This window comes from Nanorana parkeri, unplaced genomic scaffold (assembly GCF_000935625.1).
Source record: "Nanorana parkeri isolate BGI_ZX_2015 unplaced genomic scaffold, ASM93562v1 scaffold909, whole genome shotgun sequence".
Classification (NCBI taxonomy): Eukaryota; Metazoa; Chordata; class Amphibia; order Anura; family Dicroglossidae; genus Nanorana; species Nanorana parkeri.
In genome coordinates, this window is record NW_017307177.1 from 544961 (window position 1) to 566338 (window position 21378).

Genomic DNA, 21378 nt, shown 5'->3' on the forward strand with positions numbered 1-21378 from the left:
TGGGGAGGGGCAGAGAGTAGCAAATGGAGGGGGAAGGGGACATTCTACAACCAGGGGAAAGGGCAGGCAGCAGCAAAAAGTTAAGTGCAGAATCCTACAGCCAAAGGCTGCCCGCCAGGGCCGGACTGGGACTAAAAATAGGCCCGGGCATATTAGACTGAGCAGCCCAATCATGTGACCACTGACAGGCCCCACCCCTCACAACAGGTGGCGGAGCCAAACACAGAAGCGCAATCGAGGGGCAGGGCCGGCCACTAGTAAGTACCGGAGGGCTACAGCTGACACACAAGCCTTGCTACAACCAATACACAAACCTTGCAACAATGTAGGAAGCTTGCTATAGAGAATATCTGTAAAAAATAAGTCGAGGCAACTGGACTGGCTGTATTTTACTTTAAGACGTTTCACTGGTCATCCAACCAGCTTTCTCTATTCAGAAATTTCTGAATTGAGAAAGCTGGTTGGATGGCCAGTGAAACGTCTTCAAGAAAAATACAGAAAGTCCAGTTGCCTTGACTTATCTTTTACAGATATTCCATGACCTGGATGAATGAAAACCTTCACAGACATATTGCTATAGAGAATCGGATCTCACTGGCCCCCAACCCCCCTGGCATTCTTTGCACTAAAGTAGCTAACACTCTAATGTCCCCGGCACAGTCACACACTATTATTACACATTTATAAAGCTCTGACATATACCGCAGTGCTGTACAGAGAAGTCACATCAATCTCTGTACAGAGGAGCTTACACTCTAATGCAGAATAATACCATCAGTTATAGATGACTAAAAAGCCCTGCAAAACATTATACAGCAATGCAGAATAATAGTATATGAATTTGGTACATACTCTGTGCTGCCGCTCTGCTCCCGTGTGCCAGCCTGAAGTCTCGGGCAAAGGGTCTCAGGAGGGAAAGATAGGCAGCCGGTGGAAGCCCTGTAAGAAGGCACCGCGGGGTTCCCCAGAAGCCTGCTGCGCGGGACCTACCACAGACGAATCAACACAGAAGTCAGTGGTGTAATGCAGAGTACAGAAGTCAGAGGTGCAACGCAGAGCGCAGAGATCAGTGATGTGATGCAGAGTGCAGCAGTGTGACGCAGAGGGCAGCGGTGTGACTTCTAGTGCAGTGGTCAGCGGTGTGATGCAGGGGGTCAGCGGTGTGCTGCAGAGTGCAGAGGTCAGTGGTGTGACACAGAGGTCAGCAGTGTGATCTACAGTGCAGAAGTCAGTGGTGTGATATACAATGCAGAGATCAGCAGCAGTGATCTACAGAAAACTCCAACTCCTCAAGATCTGCAACGACCTGACTTACTTAGAAGTAAGAGGTTCGGCTGAGAAGGCTGTACTGCACGTGGGCCACCCGCGGCATTTCCCTACACACATACTACAGAGCAATAAAGTATTAAAATAAACCAGGGTCAGACTAATCCAGCACGTTATTAATCTGAGTGCCCCACTCAATATGGGCGCAAGCGACGGCCGTATTGAGTGGGGCAATTTAGATTAATAATGTCCTGGATTAGTCTGACCCTAGTTCATTGTAATATTTATTAAAATCTATTGTATGTGTATTTTTGAAATGCCGCGGGTGGCCCACGTGCAGTACAGCCTTCTCTGCCAATCCTCTTCTAAGTAAGCCAGGTCGTTGCAGATCTCAGAAGTTGGAACTTTCGATAGAACTTCGATAGAGCTTTTCTCCTCCTGATTAAGGATGGGCTCGGGCGTGTTCGCAGCTCTACGCGCCGAGTCCGCCAGGAAGCTGACAGCGCGCAGCGCCAATCACAGGTACTGAGGCATTTTCCCGGTTCGCAGCTGCAGAGATCGGGAAATGTCTCAGCTGCACGCTGTCAGCTTCGTGGCGGGCTTGGCACCTGGAGCTGTGAACACGCCCGAGCCCATCCTTACTCCTGGTGAGCTGCAGAGAGGATTGTGGCAGTGCAGTGTCTGTGCTGATGTCCCCGCCATTGGTGTATTCTGGTTTGGGGCTGCCCTAGGCAAGACAAAGCTCGGGCGCCCCCCCACACACTAAATTTACCCCAGCCGGCTGTGGTCTCAGGTGGGCTCTGCAGGGTCTGTGGTGGGCTCTGCTGGGTCTCAGGTGGGCTGTGAAGGATCTCTGGTGGGCTCTGCAGGGTCTCAGGCTGCTAAGCCCACCTGAGACCCTGCAGCTGCTAAGCCCACCTGAGACCCTGCAGAACCCACCATAGACCGCGACACAGATCCTGTAAATCCCCCCTGAGACTCGGTTGATGATTTTTACTGATCCTGCACAGCCCCCCTGAGACCCTGCAGTCACCATAGACCTCGCAGAGCTCACCACAGATCCTGCAAAGCCCCCTTGAGACCCAGCAAAGCCCCCCACAGATCCTGCAGAGACCCTCTGAGACCCTGCAGTCTCAGTGGGCTGTGCAGGATCTGTGGTCGGCTCCGCCCAATATAGACCTCGCAGAGCTCACCACAGATCCTGCAAAGCCCCCTTGAGACCCAGCAAAGCCCACACAGATCCTGCAGTGCCCCCCTGAGACCCAGCAGGATCTCAGGGGGGCTCTGCAGGATCTGTGGTGGGCTTTGCAGACTCGGATCCTGCAGAGCCCACCAAAGGGTATTGCACAGCACACCTGAGACTCTTTGGTGGGCTGTGCAGAATCTATGCTGGGCTCTGCCAACACAGTCCTCTTACCTTGCACGGCCTTACCTCTTTGGAACACGGCCTCCTCATCCTCTGCGCCCAACACGACCTCCTTGTCACCTTCGCCACCGACTGGAGTTTCGGCGACGCCTACTCCGTCAATGTCTCTGCCCTCCCCCGCGTGCTTTTTCGGTCTCGGGGGCCACTCGACAAATTTATTTCTTTCATGGGGGCCGCTTGCCACATTTCATACTTTAAAATAAAATGTAACTATATCCAGTTTAAGTACTACAGACATCAATATACACACAATAAGGCCCTATTCATATCTGTAGGTTTAGGTGCGATTAGGGATTCCTGCATCAGAAACTTGCGTTTTACTGCAGCAGAAATCCCTAATCTGGCGTTTACAAGTGACAGCTGCCAGCTAATCAAGTTAAAGATCAGGTGACAGCAGCTCCATGTAAACGCCTGCACACCGCATGTAATGGAATGTGATATGATCAAATGCGGTTAGAAAACACTCTCCCTGGATGCACAATCGATGCGTAGTGTCCGCAACTGCGATGCCTCCTGACAGCTCTCTCTCTCCTCCGTTCGGTAGCTGCAGAGGCCGGGAGGAGCGGTTACCTACAGGACGGGTCGCAGCGGTGGGATACAACTTATTGATATGCAAATTACCGTGGCCCATTCATATGCTAATATCTCAGCCGGGTCAGGAACAGCACCAGCAAGCTCCGGAAAGCGCACAGAGTAGGGAGAGCTGGGTGAGGAGGTTTTTTCTGGCCTCCCCCACCAGCGCCCCCCTTGTCTCCTGTGTGGTAAACGGAAGCTGCCCGGGCCCCTTACATGAGTATTGGTCGTAACCCCCCTGACGGCGGCCCTGATGGCAGTCTAACCATGTGAATCAGGCTGCTTTCTGAAAGCTGGAGGAGGCTTACTAGATGGATGCTTATTGTATATAATTATTTTTTATCAATAGATTGAAGAGGTGAAATTCTAGCCTTGAGCTCCCCCTACAGGATGGTAGGTGTCAGGGCATGACTGTCTTTTTACTTGGAAAACAAAGGGACCCTATCATGATATTGTTATGCCCCTGGCATACACTGTTAGTTCACGTTCACACCTATGCGTATTGCCGCTTAAAGCTAAGCATGAGAAAATGCTCAAGACAAAGAATCCCATTCATTTCTATGGCCCCTGAGCGTTTTGTTACAAGCAGAAAATTGCCTGTTGCTGGAAAAAGTACATGAGCTACTTTTTAGCAGATTACTGCTCTTTTGGTCCCATAGACTTCAATGACAGTGTATTGGACTTCCAATTGTGCGACAAAATGAGCAACAAAACATGCAAAAACACTTGAAACGTGCGTTGCAAGGCATTTCCCAGCAGCAGCCTGGCAATGTGACCATGTTTCATGTTACACCCTGAATATTGGTGTAACATGAAACACATTCCAAATTTAGCTTTTAAAGACAAACCATCAAACTCCTTTCACTCGGGGGCCACTCGACAATTTTTTTTCTCCCATGGGGGCCCCTTGCCAAATGTCATACTTCAAAATAAAATGTAACTATATCCGGTATGGTACTACGGACCGCAAATCACACACAATAAGGCCCTATTCACATGTAAGTTTAGGTGCAATTAGGGATTCCTGCATCAGGAACTTGCGTTTTCCTGCAGCAGGAATCCCTTATCTGGTGTTTACAAGTGGCCGCTGTCACTCATTGAAGTTAATGATCAGGTGACAGCAGCTGCATGTAAACGCCTGCACACCACATATAAAATGCAATAAAATACAGAGCCCTCTCTCCTGCTTACCTTTTTGCAGGGAGGAGGCAGATCGATCCCTGGTGATCCAGGGGTGATAAGTGAGGTCTGCTGCAGACCTCACTAATACATCCTTTCGACCAAAGCGCAGAACTGAGCTCCAGCAGAAAAGCTCTCAGTGATGGAGCTGGCAGGAGCAGCTCTGCAGTCTGCATCCGACAGAGATGCAGACCGTGTAGCTGCTCCCGCAAGTCAGGTACGGCCCCACTGGGCCAAGCTTCAGTATCTTGCTAGTCGGCCACACTGGCTCTCAAAATACCTGATCAATGCCTGCATCCAATCAGATTGTTCAGGTACTTTGACAGCCAGCGGGGCCGACTAGCAATATAGTGAAACTTGGCCCATCGGGAGATTCCTCCATCCACCCAGTTTAGCGTAGATGGAGGAATCTGTTGCACTTTTTCCATCTGACCATAGAAAATCTGCAGATATTCTATAGGTGTATGGCCTAGCTTCAGACAGCAGTGCTCCCAGAGACTTCCCCTTAAATAGTTTCCTTCATTGCCACATAGGAAATAAATCTACTTTATGTGCACTACAAATCCAGATATTACCTTCGAAAGGTAGCAGTGACATATTCTCGGTGTTGCACACATCCTAAGCATAGAGCAGAGCTATGGGAGGGACTCAGCAGGACACACCCACTACAAGGTGTCTACAGAAAAATGACAGGAGGGGGCGGATACAAGACCAGTCACCCTGCACAAGGAGAGAGAGCAGCAGTGACTGGTCTTTATTACAGGGAGCTGCTGCACAGAAGCAAAGTTTCATACTGGATTACTGTACAGATTTGGATGGAAGAAGAGATACACATGCCTATTTGTTTATCAAGTCCTCATTTCAGCATAAAGTTGACAAGCAGCAGTCCTGGGAAGGTGAGGACAAATATGGTCACAGCTGTCACTCTGCGCCTCCCATGCTGGCTTTGTTTTATGTGGACTGTACCACTCAGAAGGGGGTGATCAGCAGATTACACCGGTGCCTCACAGGGCCAGGTAGGATTAAAGCACACTGTTCTTGATGTGATATAATGTGCGGGTTTCCGGCTGTTATCCGGTGTTGTGTCCCAGCACACAGAGTCCAGTCTGCTCCGTATGAGGTGTCCGGCCCCTCCCTGTCACCCCTTCTCTTCCAGCGCCCCGTCCTAGTACACGTGCAGCTCCGCGCTGCTTCCGGGTTCGCGCACAGTCAGCTTTAGGTATGGCAGAGGAGGCAGTGGGAAGGGAGCTGCTGGCCGCGGTGCTGCGGGACCTGGCTGCTCCGGAGGGTCACCCGAGGCCACAGAACCGGAGGCTGAGTCGTGATGAGGCGGAAGGGGAGCTGTGCGAGGCGGTGCTGCGGCTGGTGGGGGGAAGGTGAGCCTGTTTCTGTGCAGGGACCTATGAGAGTGACTGGAGGATGAGCTGGGGTGAAGGTGCTGCTGCTGTACATTGCAGGTGTGACAAGGGGGGTTGCCTTTCTGACCATAGCATCCAATTACTATATGTACAGACCATGTATATATCATCCCTGCAGGAAAAATAAAACACTGTGTTTAATTGTATCTATTTGGTTGCCTGGAATGTGTTGTAGAGTGTTCCAAACAAAGAAAAGTTCATGTATTCTTCCACACAATAATGCAATTGTAAGCAGTGGGTGTAATAACATGTAAACACGCACTGATGTGCATGAAAGTAGTAATAAACCCTCCAGCTATTTTTCCTCTACTTCATGCATATCTATCAAGGGGAAATTTACTTTTTTAACCACTTGCTGACCAGGTGTTTACACCCTCTTCCTGGCTAGGCCATTTTTCAGTATTCAGCGCTGCGGTACTTAGACTGACATTTATTCCGTCATGCAACACTGTACTGAAATGAATTTTATAAAAATGTTTAGGGACAGGTAGAGCTTTCTTTTGGGGGTATTTAATCACCACCGGGAGTTTTATTTTTTGCTGTATTAAGGGAAAATGATTGAAGATTTTGGGGAAAAAAAAGTTTGTTTTCCATTATGCTAGGAGATAATGATTATTACCTATTACCTATTACCATGGGGGGCACTTGAAAAAGAAGTGTGTTTTTTTTTTTTTATGTGTAACTTAAAAAATTTTTGGGGGGTAAACTTTAATTTTTTTTTTCCTATTTTTTTTTCCACGTAACTTTATTGCTATCACATAGGGGGCTAAGAAACCCCTCTATGTGATAGCAAAATACGTGACAGGTCCTCTTTATGGAGAGATCAGGGGTCTCCAAGACCCCTAACGTCACCTAGGACCCCCCTGAAGAAGCTGATGAAGCAGAGATCTGCTCCATCAGCTTCTCTCCAGCATCTGAAGCTGGAGAGTGACACAAGAATGCAGAAGTGATGTAATATACAAGACTTCTGCATTCTGACAGCGGAGAGGGGACCGGAGGGAGATCGTGTACCAATCTCCCTCTGATCACCTTTCACAGAGCCACCATGCTGATCCCGGGCTCGCACCAGGCACAGCAGAGCCCGGGAACCAGCGTGACAGAGGGGGCGGGGGAGCTGCGGAGGGGGCGCACAATCCGCCGCCGGATCGCTTGTATGTTAACAGGCATCGCTGGCTGTTTTTATATATTAGGACTTTCCCGCACGTGAGGGGGCGTGGCTGAGCGGATGTCTAAAGACGCCCGCTCAGATCTAGAGAGCTCCCGGCCGACCGTTTTTTTACAACGGTTAAATTGCCTATGGATGGATATAGCTCTGTCGCTTGCTCAAAGGTAGGGGAGTGTGCGCACGGAGGACACAGCGAGGGTGGCGGAGCGTGTGCACGGAGGATACAGCGAGAGGGGAGGGTAGGGGAGGGTGCGCACGGAGGACACCGCGAGAGGGTAGGGGAGCGTGCGCACGGAGGACACCGCGAGAGGTTAGGGGAGCGTGCTCACGAAGGGACACCGCGAGAGGGTAGGGGAGCGTGCGCACGGAGGACACCGCGAGAGGTTAGGGGAGCGTGCTCACGAAGGGACACCGCGAGAGGGTAGGGGAGCGTGCTCACGGAGGACACCGCGAGAGGGTAGGGGAGCGTGCTCACGAAGGGACACCGCGAGAGGGTAGGGGAGCGTGCTCACGGAGGACACCGCGAGAGGGTAGGGGAGCGTGCTCACGGAGGACACCGCGAGAGGGTAGGGGAGCGTGCTCACGGAGGACACCGCGAGAGGGTAGGGGAGCGTGCTCACGGAGGACACCGCGAGAGGGTAGGGGAGCGTGCTCACGGAGGACACCGCGAGAGGGTAGGGGAGCGTGCTCACGGAGGACACCGCGAGAGGGTAGGGGAGCGTGCTCACGGAGGACACCGCGAGAGGGTAGGGGAGCGTGCTCACGGAGGACACCGCGAGAGGGTAGGGGAGCGTGCTCACGGAGGACACCGCGAGAGGGTAGGGGAGCGTGCTCACGGAGGACACCGCGAGAGGGTAGGGGAGCGTGCTCACGGAGGACACCGCGAGAGGGTAGGGGAGCGTGCTCACGGAGGACACCGCGAGAGGGTAGGGGAGCGTGCTCACGGAGGACACCGCGAGAGGGTAGGGGAGCGTGCTCACGGAGGACACCGCGAGAGGGTAGGGGAGCGTGCTCACGGAGGACACCGCGAGAGGGTAGGGGAGCGTGCTCACGGAGGACACCGCGAGAGGGTAGGGGAGCGTGCTCACGGAGGACACCGCGAGAGGGTAGGGGAGCGTGCTCACGGAGGACACCGCGAGAGGGTAGGGGAGCGTGCTCACGGAGGACACCGCGAGAGGGTAGGGGAGCGTGCTCACGGAGGACACCGCGAGAGGGTAGGGGAGCGTGCTCACGGAGGACACCGCGAGAGGGTAGGGGAGCGTGCTCCCTGGAGGACACCGCTAGAGGGTAGGGGAGCGTGCTCCCTGGAGGACACAGCTAGAGGGTAGGGGAGCGTGCTCCCTGAAGGACACAGCTAGAGGGAAGGGGAGCGTGCTCCCTGAAGGACACAGCTAGAGGGAAGGGGAGCGTGCTCCCTGAAGGACACAGCTAGAGGGAAGGGGAGCGTGCTCCCTGAAGGACACAGCTAGAGGGAAGGGGAGCGTGCTCCCTGAAGGACACAGCTAGAGGGAAGGGGAGCGTGCTCCCTGAAGGACACAGCTAGAGGGAAGGGGAGCGTGCTCCCTGAAGGACACAGCTAGAGGGAAGGGGAGCGTGCTCCCTGAAGGACACAGCTAGAGGGAAGGGGAGCGTGCTCCCTGAAGGACACAGCTAGAGGGAAGGGGAGCGTGCTCCCTGAAGGACACAGCTAGAGGGAAGGGGAGCGTGCTCCCTGAAGGACACAGCTAGAGGGAAGGGGAGCGTGCTCCCTGAAGGACACAGCTAGAGGGAAGGGGAGCGTGCTCCCTGAAGGACACAGCTAGAGGGAAGGGGAGCGTGCTCCCTGAAGGACACAGCTAGAGGGAAGGGGAGCGTGCTCCCTGAAGGACACAGCTAGAGGGAAGGGGAGCGTGCTCCCTGAAGGACACAGCTAGAGGGAAGGGGAGCGTGCTCCCTGAAGGACACAGCTAGAGGGAAGGGGAGCGTGCTCCCTGAAGGACACAGCTAGAGGGAAGGGGAGCGTGCTCCCTGAAGGACACAGCTAGAGGGAAGGGGAGCGTGCTCCCTGAAGGACACAGCTAGAGGGAAGGGGAGCGTGCTCCCTGAAGGACACAGCTAGAGGGAAGGGGAGCGTGCTCCCTGAAGGACACAGCTAGAGGGAAGGGGAGCGTGCTCCCTGAAGGACACAGCTAGAGGGAAGGGGAGCGTGCTCCCTGAAGGACACAGCTAGAGGGAAGGGGAGCGTGCTCCCTGAAGGACACAGCTAGAGGGAAGGGGAGCGTGCTCCCTGAAGGACACAGCTAGAGGGAAGGGGAGCGTGCTCCCTGAAGGACACAGCTAGAGGGAAGGGGAGCGTGCTCCCTGAAGGACACAGCTAGAGGGAAGGGGAGCGTGCTCCCTGAAGGACACAGCTAGAGGGAAGGGGAGCGTGCTCCCTGAAGGACACAGCTAGAGGGAAGGGGAGCGTGCTCCCTGAAGGACACAGCTAGAGGGAAGGGGAGCGTGCTCCCTGAAGGACACAGCTAGAGGGAAGGGGAGCGTGCTCCCTGAAGGACACAGCTAGAGGGAAGGGGAGCGTGCTCCCTGAAGGACACAGCTAGAGGGAAGGGGAGCGTGCTCCCTGAAGGACACAGCTAGAGGGAAGGGGAGCGTGCTCCCTGAAGGACACAGCTAGAGGGAAGGGGAGCGTGCTCCCTGAAGGACACAGCTAGAGGGAAGGGGAGCGTGCTCCCTGAAGGACACAGCTAGAGGGAAGGGGAGCGTGCTCCCTGAAGGACACAGCTAGAGGGAAGGGGAGCGTGCTCCCTGAAGGACACAGCTAGAGGGAAGGGGAGCGTGCTCCCTGAAGGACACAGCTAGAGGGAAGGGGAGCGTGCTCCCTGAAGGACACAGCTAGAGGGAAGGGGAGCGTGCTCCCTGAAGGACACAGCTAGAGGGAAGGGGAGCGTGCTCCCTGAAGGACACAGCTAGAGGGAAGGGGAGCGTGCTCCCTGAAGGACACAGCTAGAGGGAAGGGGAGCGTGCTCCCTGAAGGACACAGCTAGAGGGAAGGGGAGCGTGCTCCCTGAAGGACACAGCTAGAGGGAAGGGGAGCGTGCTCCCTGAAGGACACAGCTAGAGGGAAGGGGAGCGTGCTCCCTGAAGGACACAGCTAGAGGGAAGGGGAGCGTGCTCCCTGAAGGACACAGCTAGAGGGAAGGGGAGCGTGCTCCCTGAAGGACACAGCTAGAGGGAAGGGGAGCGTGCTCCCTGAAGGACACAGCTAGAGGGAAGGGGAGCGTGCTCCCTGAAGGACACAGCTAGAGGGAAGGGGAGCGTGCTCCCTGAAGGACACAGCTAGAGGGAAGGGGAGCGTGCTCCCTGAAGGACACAGCTAGAGGGAAGGGGAGCGTGCTCCCTGAAGGACACAGCTAGAGGGAAGGGGAGCGTGCTCCCTGAAGGACACAGCTAGAGGGAAGGGGAGCGTGCTCCCTGAAGGACACAGCTAGAGGGAAGGGGAGCGTGCTCCCTGAAGGACACAGCTAGAGGGAAGGGGAGCGTGCTCCCTGAAGGACACAGCTAGAGGGAAGGGGAGCGTGCTCCCTGAAGGACACAGCTAGAGGGAAGGGGAGCGTGCTCCCTGAAGGACACAGCTAGAGGGAAGGGGAGCGTGCTCCCTGAAGGACACAGCTAGAGGGAAGGGGAGCGTGCTCCCTGAAGGACACAGCTAGAGGGAAGGGGAGCGTGCTCCCTGAAGGACACAGCTAGAGGGAAGGGGAGCGTGCTCCCTGAAGGACACAGCTAGAGGGAAGGGGAGCGTGCTCCCTGAAGGACACAGCTAGAGGGAAGGGGAGCGTGCTCCCTGAAGGACACAGCTAGAGGGAAGGGGAGCGTGCTCCCTGAAGGACACAGCTAGAGGGAAGGGGAGCGTGCTCCCTGAAGGACACAGCTAGAGGGTAGGGGAGCGTGCTCACGGAGGACACAGCTACAATGAACTACAGCACCTGGTGTCCCCAGGTCTCAGATGTGCAGGAGTTACATCATCAGTGGCCGAAGAGAACCCAAAAGTGTCAGCGGCGGAGATGCGAGGGACAGTGCTGATGACCGCAGATTGATCCAACAGAGCTAGAGAAGGGCACAATTTTAAGGAAAGTGTGTCTAATGTGTAAGTATAATTTGCACATTAGGGCAAACACAAAAAATATCCAAATGAGTTTACTTCTGCTTTAACCTCTTGAAGACCGGGGTGTTAAACAAAGCATTGTGTACCCATTAGCTGAAATCTTCCAACCCTGGTTAGCCAGTCAATAAACCAGACTAATAGAATTAAGTGCAATTTGGAACTTCCTGCCTTTCTGACCTCTGGAGATTAGAGTTTTGCATGGGATCTGACAGAAATCTGATTTAGTAGCTGGAGCTATAGAGCCGAGTGCCTTGGGTTTGAAGCTCATGAGTGCTCTGGCAGAAAATATACATTTGTGTAGATATCTATAGCTGTTAGAAAACTGTAGGTTAGCTTAAAACTAATCTCTAGGCACCAAAAAAATCATTTAAATATACTCCGTAACCAAAAAGGATATAAATCCACTTTGTCAGCATCAAATGCCTTTGTAAACCCAGATATTACCTTGTAAAAGTGGCAGTGATGACATCACTGTGCTGTACATATCCTGTGCAGACAGTAGAGCTGTGGGAGGTAAGCTGACCGACCCACTGCAGACTGCGTAAATTTACAGGAGGTGGCAGAGACCAGACCAGTCACCCTGCACAAGGAGAGAGTGCATCAGTGACTGGCCTTTATTACAGGAAACTGCTGAACAGTGGCAGTTTCCTTGTTGGATTGCTGCACAGATCTGGGGAAAAAAAACACAAAGCACTTCAAGATTCAAATGAGAATACACATGCCACCCTCCTGAATCCACCCCCAAATCCCACTGATGCCCTGGAAGGGGTTTTGGAAAGACTTAGGGCCTTCTCACTCAAAAGGGTAAAGCAGTGCCCCAGCCTGGGTATTACCAGGTAAAGGCTACAGACACAAAATCGCCAACGCAGTTGCTGGAAGGTACTTAAAGGAGAACTATGAGGTGAGTGATTTGCACTCATCCTCATAGATCGGGAAGTGAGCGAACGCATACCGTCACTCACTCACTTTCCGATTCTCTCCCTGCAGAGAGCAGGGATTCCACCCCTCCCCGCTCCGATCCTCCAGGGCTGAGAGGTGGAATGGAGGGGGCGGGCGCAGCTGGCTCAGCCTCTAGATAGGCAGAGCCAGCTGGGTGGAACTCAACAACATTGTCGGGATCCGTCCCGCCTGCGGCGATCTCTGTATATAGTAAGCACTAGCTCGCGATATACTGAGCTTTGGGTCACGGGAGGACGCTAGTATAAGTCCTCCCCGTGACCCTTAAGAGAACTATGAGATAAAAAAGTTACCCCATAGTTCTCTTTTAATCACCAAACTATTCCTAAACTTGACCATGGCAGCAGCCATGACCATGAGCCAGGTGTCAGAAGAACTCATCCAGCAATGGGTAAACCTAATTGTTTCCATAGACCAGAGGGGCAAAGGCTTTTATTCGAACAACATTCTACAAAGAAAGCCATCAGTCAGATTTCATCTAATTATTAATCTGAACAAGTACAGTCTATTTTGCGTGGAATATACATTGTCAGAAATCTTTTTCCCCGGGACACCTTCATGGCAATGCAAAGATGCCTGATTGAACTTTGCAGTGCAGGGAATGTACCATTTCCAGTTTCCAGCCCTATCTTTTAGGGCCGCTGCAGACCTGAGCGATCCGGGACGCACGTCCCAGGATCACAGGGTCGTGCACAATTGCAGACAGCGATTGGCGTGCGGCCGCATTGATTTCAATGGGGTACATCCACGCGGCAATTGCAGAAAAAAAGGTTCATGTACTGTTTTTTGGCAATACATGACGCCCAGGTGTTAGTCTTTTTTTTTTCGTGTTCGGATGCATTGGCGGAATCCCGCTCGATCCGCCGGGCGTGACTGGCGTGCCATGAGAAAATAATGGCACCCACAGCGCGATGGGCGACTCCGTGACCGTGCGACATCGTGCACGATGGTCGCAGATCGCCCAGGTGTGCACCGGCCCTCATGGTGGCTTTAGCATTTAATATTAACCAAAATCCTGGAGGAACTGACAAGGATGCTAAGGAATCGGGCAATAAATGGACAGCTTCCTTTTGTTCTCACCGTCCCCAGAAAAAGTCAGTAAGAACCTACAGGTAACTACAAACCTGTTTCTCGATATAGGCTGGATCCTGAATTGAGAAAAGTCAGTACTTCCTTGATTCAGCGCAACAGCGAGCAAGTCTTCCTCACTGTCCATCAGAAAGACTATTTAAATCCTGTGGACCGTGACAGCTGGCATACCAATAGACCCTTACAAAGCCTAATTCTAAAGAAGTGGTCGGACTGAAGTGATAACCTGGGTAAGAGAATCTATAATATGGTGGAGCAAGGAAGAACACCTGTCAATAGGCCGACTGCCCATTTAAAGCAAAAATGATTACAGATGCCAGCTCCTGGGGTTGTGAGGACATTGCTGAGGGGAATTGACACTTCATCCTTCACTTCAGTTAATGAATGTAGGAGAACTAGACGCGTTGAGAGAAGCTTTCCACCATTTCAAGCCAAGAATCACCTGAAATAATGTATATGTACTAGTGGACAAGATCACGATGGTCCCATAATTGAATTGTCGAGGAGGAACCGAGTCAGAAACATTACGGAAAACCAGTGGAACAGCTAGAAATAGGGGAATGTGTTCAGACGGGGGACGTTGCATATGCTCTGGGGTGCTTGAGAGGGACTGCTGGTTCAGAGGAATCGGAGAATGAGGCCAGTGAGGAGGGAGTGCAGGTCACATCAGAAAAGACACATGGCAGCACCTCCAGCAGTGTGTCCCTTTCTTCATCCCTCCCAGCTGCCAGAAGATTGAACCACTTTATTGTGAAGAATATATAATGTCCCTGCCCATGCTTACTAGACCCGCGTGCCTGTGGTCTTCTGCTTTCATATAGCAACTAACTCTTCCTACACAGACGGTCAGCTAATTTTAAACTACCCCAACACACACTCTACCCCCACCCCACCACTGCAGCTCTCAGAAGCCAGCTGCATGCTGCAGGTTTGTGTACCCATGTTCCCCCCCTGTATTAATTATTACAGATCATTAAACCTTGTGAGTACTGAACAGCAAATCGCTCAATAAGAGAAGTTGGCTATGAAGACCTATGTGACTGTGTTCGAATAAGCAGTCAGATGTCTCAGCAGGCCCAACCTTCATACCTATCATACCACACATACTTAGTTTATACAACTTGTCTCTTCCTTGTCTAACTCTGTAAAAGCACACGGGTGGAATGAGCGATATTTGGTCTACTCTTGTTTTAAAGGAAGAAACCTGCTTAGGTTAAACACATTTTTGTTTTATGGAGTGGTATACAATATGACAAGCACTAATTAAGGTGTGCTGTAGTCTGAGAAGTCTTCAAGTTATATTACAAATGCCGAGTATGCCAGTAGGCTGGTCAGTTTAATGTCTATACTTTGTTGATCACTGGTTCCTTGGGAATAGCATAGAAGCTAACTTAGAATTAGACTCTACAAGAAGAGAATAAATGAGTGAGATGCCACCCCTTTGACCTCCATGTTGAAGGCACCATCTTTCATAAAGGGTCTTAAAAGGAGAAGCAGTTCCAGGCATTTGCAAAGAACATAAAAAGTGACGTAATTGTCTAAAGTGAAATAGTTCGGAAGGTGGCATATGTAAAGTATTCTGACAATAAGTCAATGATGAGGACTTCCTATCCTTTAAAATAGTGCCCAATACGGTATAAACCTTTATCCATCCACCTATGAAACACTCTGGGCTGCTCTCCTGGAGAAAAAACAGGATTACAGAAAATGTGTGCAAGAGGAGTATAAGACAATAATACGAATACGGTCCCATTAGACTAACGAGTGAGATTGTGTCGGCGCTAAAATTACCGGCCTCTGGTTAGCAGTCAACCATTTCAATAAATCAATAGGGAGGCCCAAAGCAGACAAAGATTCCATCGAGATCCAATCAGGAATGTTCCCCGGCAATAAACCGAGGAAAGTTGCATTCGCTACGCTGCCCTGTAGTATTGAATAATGTTGGGTACCCCGAATCCACCTAATTTCCTAGACTTAAATAGAACCATTTTGAGGAGCCTAGGGTGTTGACCGTTTCAGATAAATTTGAAAATAGAAGATTGAAATTTCCAAAGTCCCCCCCTACATACAACTTATAGGTAAAGCACGAATGTAATATAACATTTTTGAGAGTAAGGTAATTTTTATTGCATGAAATACAACCCAACCATGACAAAGTACAAGAAGCTAATCTAGGCATGTCCTCCTGAAGCTGTTGACATAATGGAGAGTAATTCCTGTTATATAGCTGGGTAAAGGAGGGCGTAAGTTTAATTCCAAAATTTTGTAAGGGGTCATTGGACCATGGGAACCCAAAGTGTCTAGTCAAGCTGGACCATATGTCCGGAGGGAGATTGACATTAAGAGCTATAGATTAGCTATAGAGAGGTATTGACCTACAACCCCGATATTTTTGCAAACAGATCCAGTAATTTTAAAACATTAGGGAGCGTAGTCAACGGAGACCTTAAGAACAAAAGCATATCAGCAGCAAACATGGCACATTTGTGCCATGTGAGCCACAGCACACTCTCCTGATATCTACACTTTCGCATAAAGCGATAACCAAGGGTTTAATCGCAATAGCAAGCAATAATGGAGAAAGAGGGCAACCTTGTCGAGTGCCCTTAGAAATACAAAAGGGTTCCGACAGGTATCCTTGCAAATCTGTGCGGAAAGGATTGGTGTAAAGTGCCTGTATTAAGCGTAGAAGGGGGGGGGGGGCAAAGCCTGACCTTTCCAGCAAGGGGAATAGATAATACCTGGACACCAAGTTAAATGCCTTTTATAAAGAAGCCCGGATTGCTGTGGGCCACCATCCCATCGTGATTGGAACAAAGTTATGTCAATCGCTCTCCCAACCTGGTCAGGTCCCAGTCAACCTCATAATAAAGCCCACCTGATCCTTGTGGATATAGGAATGAAGAAAAGCATACAATTTGTTAGCAAGTATTGTTCCTTTTAAGAGTTTCAAATCATTATTAATCAAAGAGATAGGTCTATAGTTGGATTTTTTCCCCCTGTGGCTTTATTGGGTTTAGGAATGACCGTAAGGAACGCTCTTTTTAAATCCGAGTGTAGAGATCTCCCCAAATGGAGGTCGTTAAAAAAACATCTCCAGGTGAGGGACCAACATTTCGGAGAGCCTCTTATAGTATAAAGCAGGCAGCCCATCCAGACTTGTGCCCCCTCAGACTGTGAGAACTAGCAGGATTTTTCGTTCCTGCAGTTTCCAGAAGTGAGTATTTAAAATGGTAATTTGTAAATAATTGTGTGAATGGGAACATGTAACATATAAAGTAGGTGTTATCCAAATTTGGCTGCGAAAGTGGAAATACACTTTAAGTCTTTTTTGGCAGTCTCCTCACCTCATTGCATTTAAGGGAATTCCAACTGATGTCACTAATGTGTCAACTCTGTTTTTTTTCACAGCCAGATGGAAAGTTAGCATTTGAGGGTACAGAGAACGCAAGAGAAAATTTGGTGTAACATCCTCCACATTGTTGCTTTAACATAAATGAAATACATTCTAGCAACCCATCACCTCTTGGGTCGCTTTTCTTCTCACTTGCATATTAGTTTAGTTGTGTCAGTGTCTGTATGTAGCCTGTGATGTTATCAGTGGATACTGTGATACAGGCTCTTCCCTTGCTGATACTGTGGCGATTATGTCCGCTGCCTCTACTGTTGTTCCTGGCATGTTTCCTCTGCATTACAATTGCATCTGTCTCATCATGCTTCCTGCTATGACAACATTTCCTCTCAGACTTCCTTCCACCGATGGCATTTCCTGGCATGAAGCCTTCACAAAGAATACAATCATCCAATGAGTAACCGTTTTTATTTCTAGATCCTGGTTGATGTCACTAGCAGAAAAATGTTTTATTTATTCATCCAGTGGAATTAAAGGAGAACTATGGGGTTAAGGCTTTTCCCCATAGTTCTCCTTAGGGTAACGGGAGGACACAAACTAGTGTCCTCCTGTCACCCTAAGCTCAGTATACAGGGTGTTTTTTGCATATATCTACTGCCACCAAGCAGTAGATATATGCAAAAAGTGTAAAAAAAAAAAAACGCTTTGAAAAGAGTAAATACTTACCCGTGTCTTCCCTGCACGCTCCCGTCCGAAAATGTGAAAAATCTCGGGCGGCTGCAAAGCATCTTGGGGTGGTCGCATGTGCAGATCACATTTTCGGCTGGGACGCGAGGATAGACACAAGGTAAGTCTATGGACGTGTGCACCCGCATGCAGACACCGTGGGACAGGAAGTGCCAGCAAGCTCAGAGGAATCAGTGCTGGATCGGAGACCCGCCGCACCGCTGGAGCGACAGAGGAAAAGGACATGAAAGAAAAAGATCGGATTAAGAGACATCATTTAAGGTAAGTGCTAACATTAACATTTGGGGGGGAGGGAAAAACATTTTTGACTTTGTCACTTTAAGTGAAACCAACAGAAATCTTTATTCACATTTCCATGTCCTGCTAAATACCATTGTTATATCAGAACATGCATAACACTAGTTTCAGTTTACCCAAGGCCAATATATTTATTTTTTTTACTACTGAAAGGAGAACTATGAGATGAGTGATTTCCACTCACCTCATAGCTCTAGCCGACATAAACGTTTTAAAAGCAAACTTTTCAGGATGTCTGATATCAGGCTAGGGTGAAGCATGTAGTTGTGTGTCTGGTATATTGGCCTGTACATGCACTACTTGTATCACTTCTGCTGTTGTCACGACCAAATCTAGTATTGTGATATCTGTTCCTAATAACTGTGGGTAGCCAAATCTTTTGCAGATTGAGCCACTGAAGTTTTAGTTATGTCTGGCCATTTGGTCTGCCTTTTAATACTTTATAGTTTGTATAAGATTTTCTTCCCATTTCTATAGATACCAAATGCACAGGTCATTAAAATGAATTATTTGTGACATTTGAGATTTCACTGATATCTTATTTAACTTCTGTTTTTATACAGAGGTGGTCCATCATGGCTTGCTGCCAGCCTAACTAGGGCTGCTGTTGACCAGGCACTGCAGAGTGACCTGTCTTCATTCGTGGAAAGGAAAGGGGATGTGATAGAGGGATCACAAAAAGATGGTGACACTGAAGATCGTGAGTATCGTTTTTGTTGTTCTGTCGAGCTTTGCCTCATAGGGTTATGGTGCATTGTCTGTATTTTTTGATCTGCTTGATAGTCAAGGTTTAAAAAAAGTTGTATGGGTTTTTTGTAAATTTGTAGGGTAATCGCATTTTAAAGGTAAATCACTGCCACCTTAGTTGTATTTTTTTTTGGTTCCAGGTAGTTTTTCATTTTATATTCCTGGGAAATTGAAGGGGTTTTCCACAGGTGGAACAATTTTAAAAACTTGAATCTACCCTTGTTAAGTCAGGAGATTCTCTTTTTCCGTTGTTGGCATGGGTACAGTGGCTGACTTTTTCACCTTTTTTTATTCTTATTTAATCATAATGGGCACTCCACAAGTCATGGGCCCAGTTATGCAGCCTTTAAACCCATACTCCTTACTTGGTGCACCACAAAAGGATGCCAATTCCTTGTATATCACCACAAAAGGATGTCCATCTTTAGCATGTGATTCTTATGAGTGAGCATTTTGGCCCCATGTTTGGATTGAAGGAAAGCTACTGTTAGTATGCATCCTTACTGAGTAGAGAGCAACTAGCGCTTTCCCTAGATTTCCTAAATAAAGTACAATCATTGGACAAAGTAACACGGAAACTATCTTTGGGAATCTGTGAACGCTTGTTTTACTGTAAGAACAACACAAATTTAGTACACCTTGCATAATACACCCCTTTAAACAGTATATTACCCTACAGCATCACTTTATTGAAAGAAGCAATTCACTCCCAACCCCTTACTTTCAGCAGCAACGACCCATTTACACGTTGCTGTTCCAGTGTACTGTGTTAATGCATATTGAGGGGAATTTATCAAAATTGGAGCAGACAGAATCTAGAGTAGTTGCCCATGGCAACCAAACAGCTTCTATCTTTCATTTTCCAAGCTCCACTGAACAGAGAAGCTGATTGGTTGCTATGGGCAACCGCCTCAGTGTCTGCTCCAGTTTTAGTAAAAAAAAAGTTACAAAAAATAAGTCGCATATAAAAAAAGTTAAAAAAAACCCCAAACATTTTTAAGTTCCCCCACGTTTACGCACATATAAACGTAAATACGCGTTCGCTGCGCCAGCGCGGGAAATCGACAATTGCGCTACACATGTTACATATCGTCGCGAACGTCTGAGGGAGAGCAATAATTTTAGGGCCATCAATCACTGATAGCACTAAACTGATGAGCGGTAACAGCTTTTAAAGCGTCGCCAATGGCCAATTTTGGGTATTGTAGTTCTTTGAGGTTTCGCGCGCGCAATTTTAAGGCTTGACATGTTTGGTGTCTATTTACCCGACGTAGCCCCGTCTCTTATATTTTACCAAAAAATTGGGTAATAAATGTTTTATCATTTAATATAGGGGAAACTGTTTTTTTTAAAAATTTTCGATAATTTTTCCTTAATCTATTAAAAAATACCGTATATACTCGCGTATAAGCCGTCCCGAATATAAGCCGAGGTACCTAATTTTAGCAAAAAAAACTGGGAAAAAGTATTGACCCGAATATAAGCCGAGGGTGGGAAATGAGGCAGCTACTGGTAGATAGATACCAATAAAATTACATTAATATTTATTTAAAAGAAAAATAACCTAGCTCTGTAAGTGGAAAAGGGGGTACAGGGCTACATATCATGTACTACGGATCATTTAACCCATTCATATTAGCAGAGGATAATTGTAAATCTATTGTTCAGTGCACTCTAATGACGCGACGTGACGGGAAGGGGGTTTAACACCGCGGACTTCAAGTGGTTAACTAATGAATGTAAGATGATTTTAAATTGGCATGCAGAGCTGCATGCTGATGTGATTTCTCGTAAAAGGAGGTAAAGGTTCACTTTAAAGGACATTCCTGCTGTCCCAATCCAAATAATTGTTTTCCTTTTTACTAGCAAGTTTGTTTTAAGGGGGCTAATTATAATGATCAGCAAAATATTTACTTGTTTCACCTTTTGTAAATGTAAAGATCTACTCCAATCTTTTGGAAATGCACAGTATAAAAGTTTCAGTGTTGAAGATTGAAAAATCAAATTGAGCAGCCTATGAACAATGACTTTGACAAACCCTTACTGCATGGTAACCTTCTTGGCGGTATTCCCGAGTGTGGCTCGGGGTTAATTTTCAGTACCAAAAGCAGTAACCCCGAGCCACACTCGGGAATACACAGCACTTCACTTACCTTCTCCCTATGAGCCGCGGTGTGTCCTCCGGCGGATGCCGGCATCCGTCTTCCGGGTTCCGTCCCTTGCGAGCGGCCGTGTCGCAGTGGGGCGGAACCAGCGGGAAATGTAAAAAAAACAAAACGGACACTAAAAATATTGGGAAAAATCATACCACCAAGGAGGTTAACACTTGATTTGTTTTGTCTTTTAGTCCTCAGCTCAGATGCCTTATTTCAGCATTGCCTTACCAGTGTCCAAGATATCAGCAGTCAGTGGCAAAAGCAGCTACCTTCTCCACCTAATTCTATATGTACATTATATGTGTCTGCCCATGCAGTCCGAAATACACGAAGGAAAATGGAGGACCGGCATGTGACACTGTTGGATTTTAATCAGCTTTTTGGAATTACGGTAAATATGTAACGGCTGCTTTCTTTGTAAGGTTTTGTATAATGTTTTATTCAGCGTCTTTGTTTACTCTTCCATGGTGCTCTAATTTTAACAAGAATATATAGCCTGTATTCTACGTAATGTAAAAGAGGTCAGATTGATGTAAATACTATCAAATGTATGTACATGTTTTAAAAAATTTGGCTCTATCTATAATCTATCAATATATATGAACATGGAGGCAGCCATATTTGCTCATTACATACTCAGCTTTCTTTACTTTGCATTGCTACACAATGATTGCTCCTCTATAGCCTGTATGTTTTTTTTTTGTTTATCTTCTGTTCGAGTATGCAAAGTGAACACAGATTCACCTTATTTACCAGCATTCACTTTGTAACCTGAACGGTCTCTACTCCAATAGTAAATCAACGTCATCAATGTTAATATTTTGTCACTCACTGACGTGGAGCCACCATGCAGATGTGGAGTTTT

The 21378-nt window shown here is 48.6% G+C and overlaps 1 protein-coding gene across 1 annotated transcript in view; it reads left to right on the top strand.

The window, feature by feature from the left end:
* The first annotated feature begins 5616 nt into the window (after positions 1–5616).
* Positions 5617–21378, top strand: part of PPM1F (protein phosphatase, Mg2+/Mn2+ dependent 1F) — a 30252-nt gene continuing 14490 nt past the window's right edge. Inside the window, exons 1-3 of the mRNA XM_018566029.1 lie at positions 5617–5820; positions 18174–18310; positions 20705–20904. Coding sequence (XP_018421531.1) covers positions 5666–5820; positions 18174–18310; positions 20705–20904 — 492 coding nt within the window. The 5' untranslated portion in view covers positions 5617–5665. The remainder of the gene's footprint in view (positions 5821–18173; positions 18311–20704; positions 20905–21378) is intronic.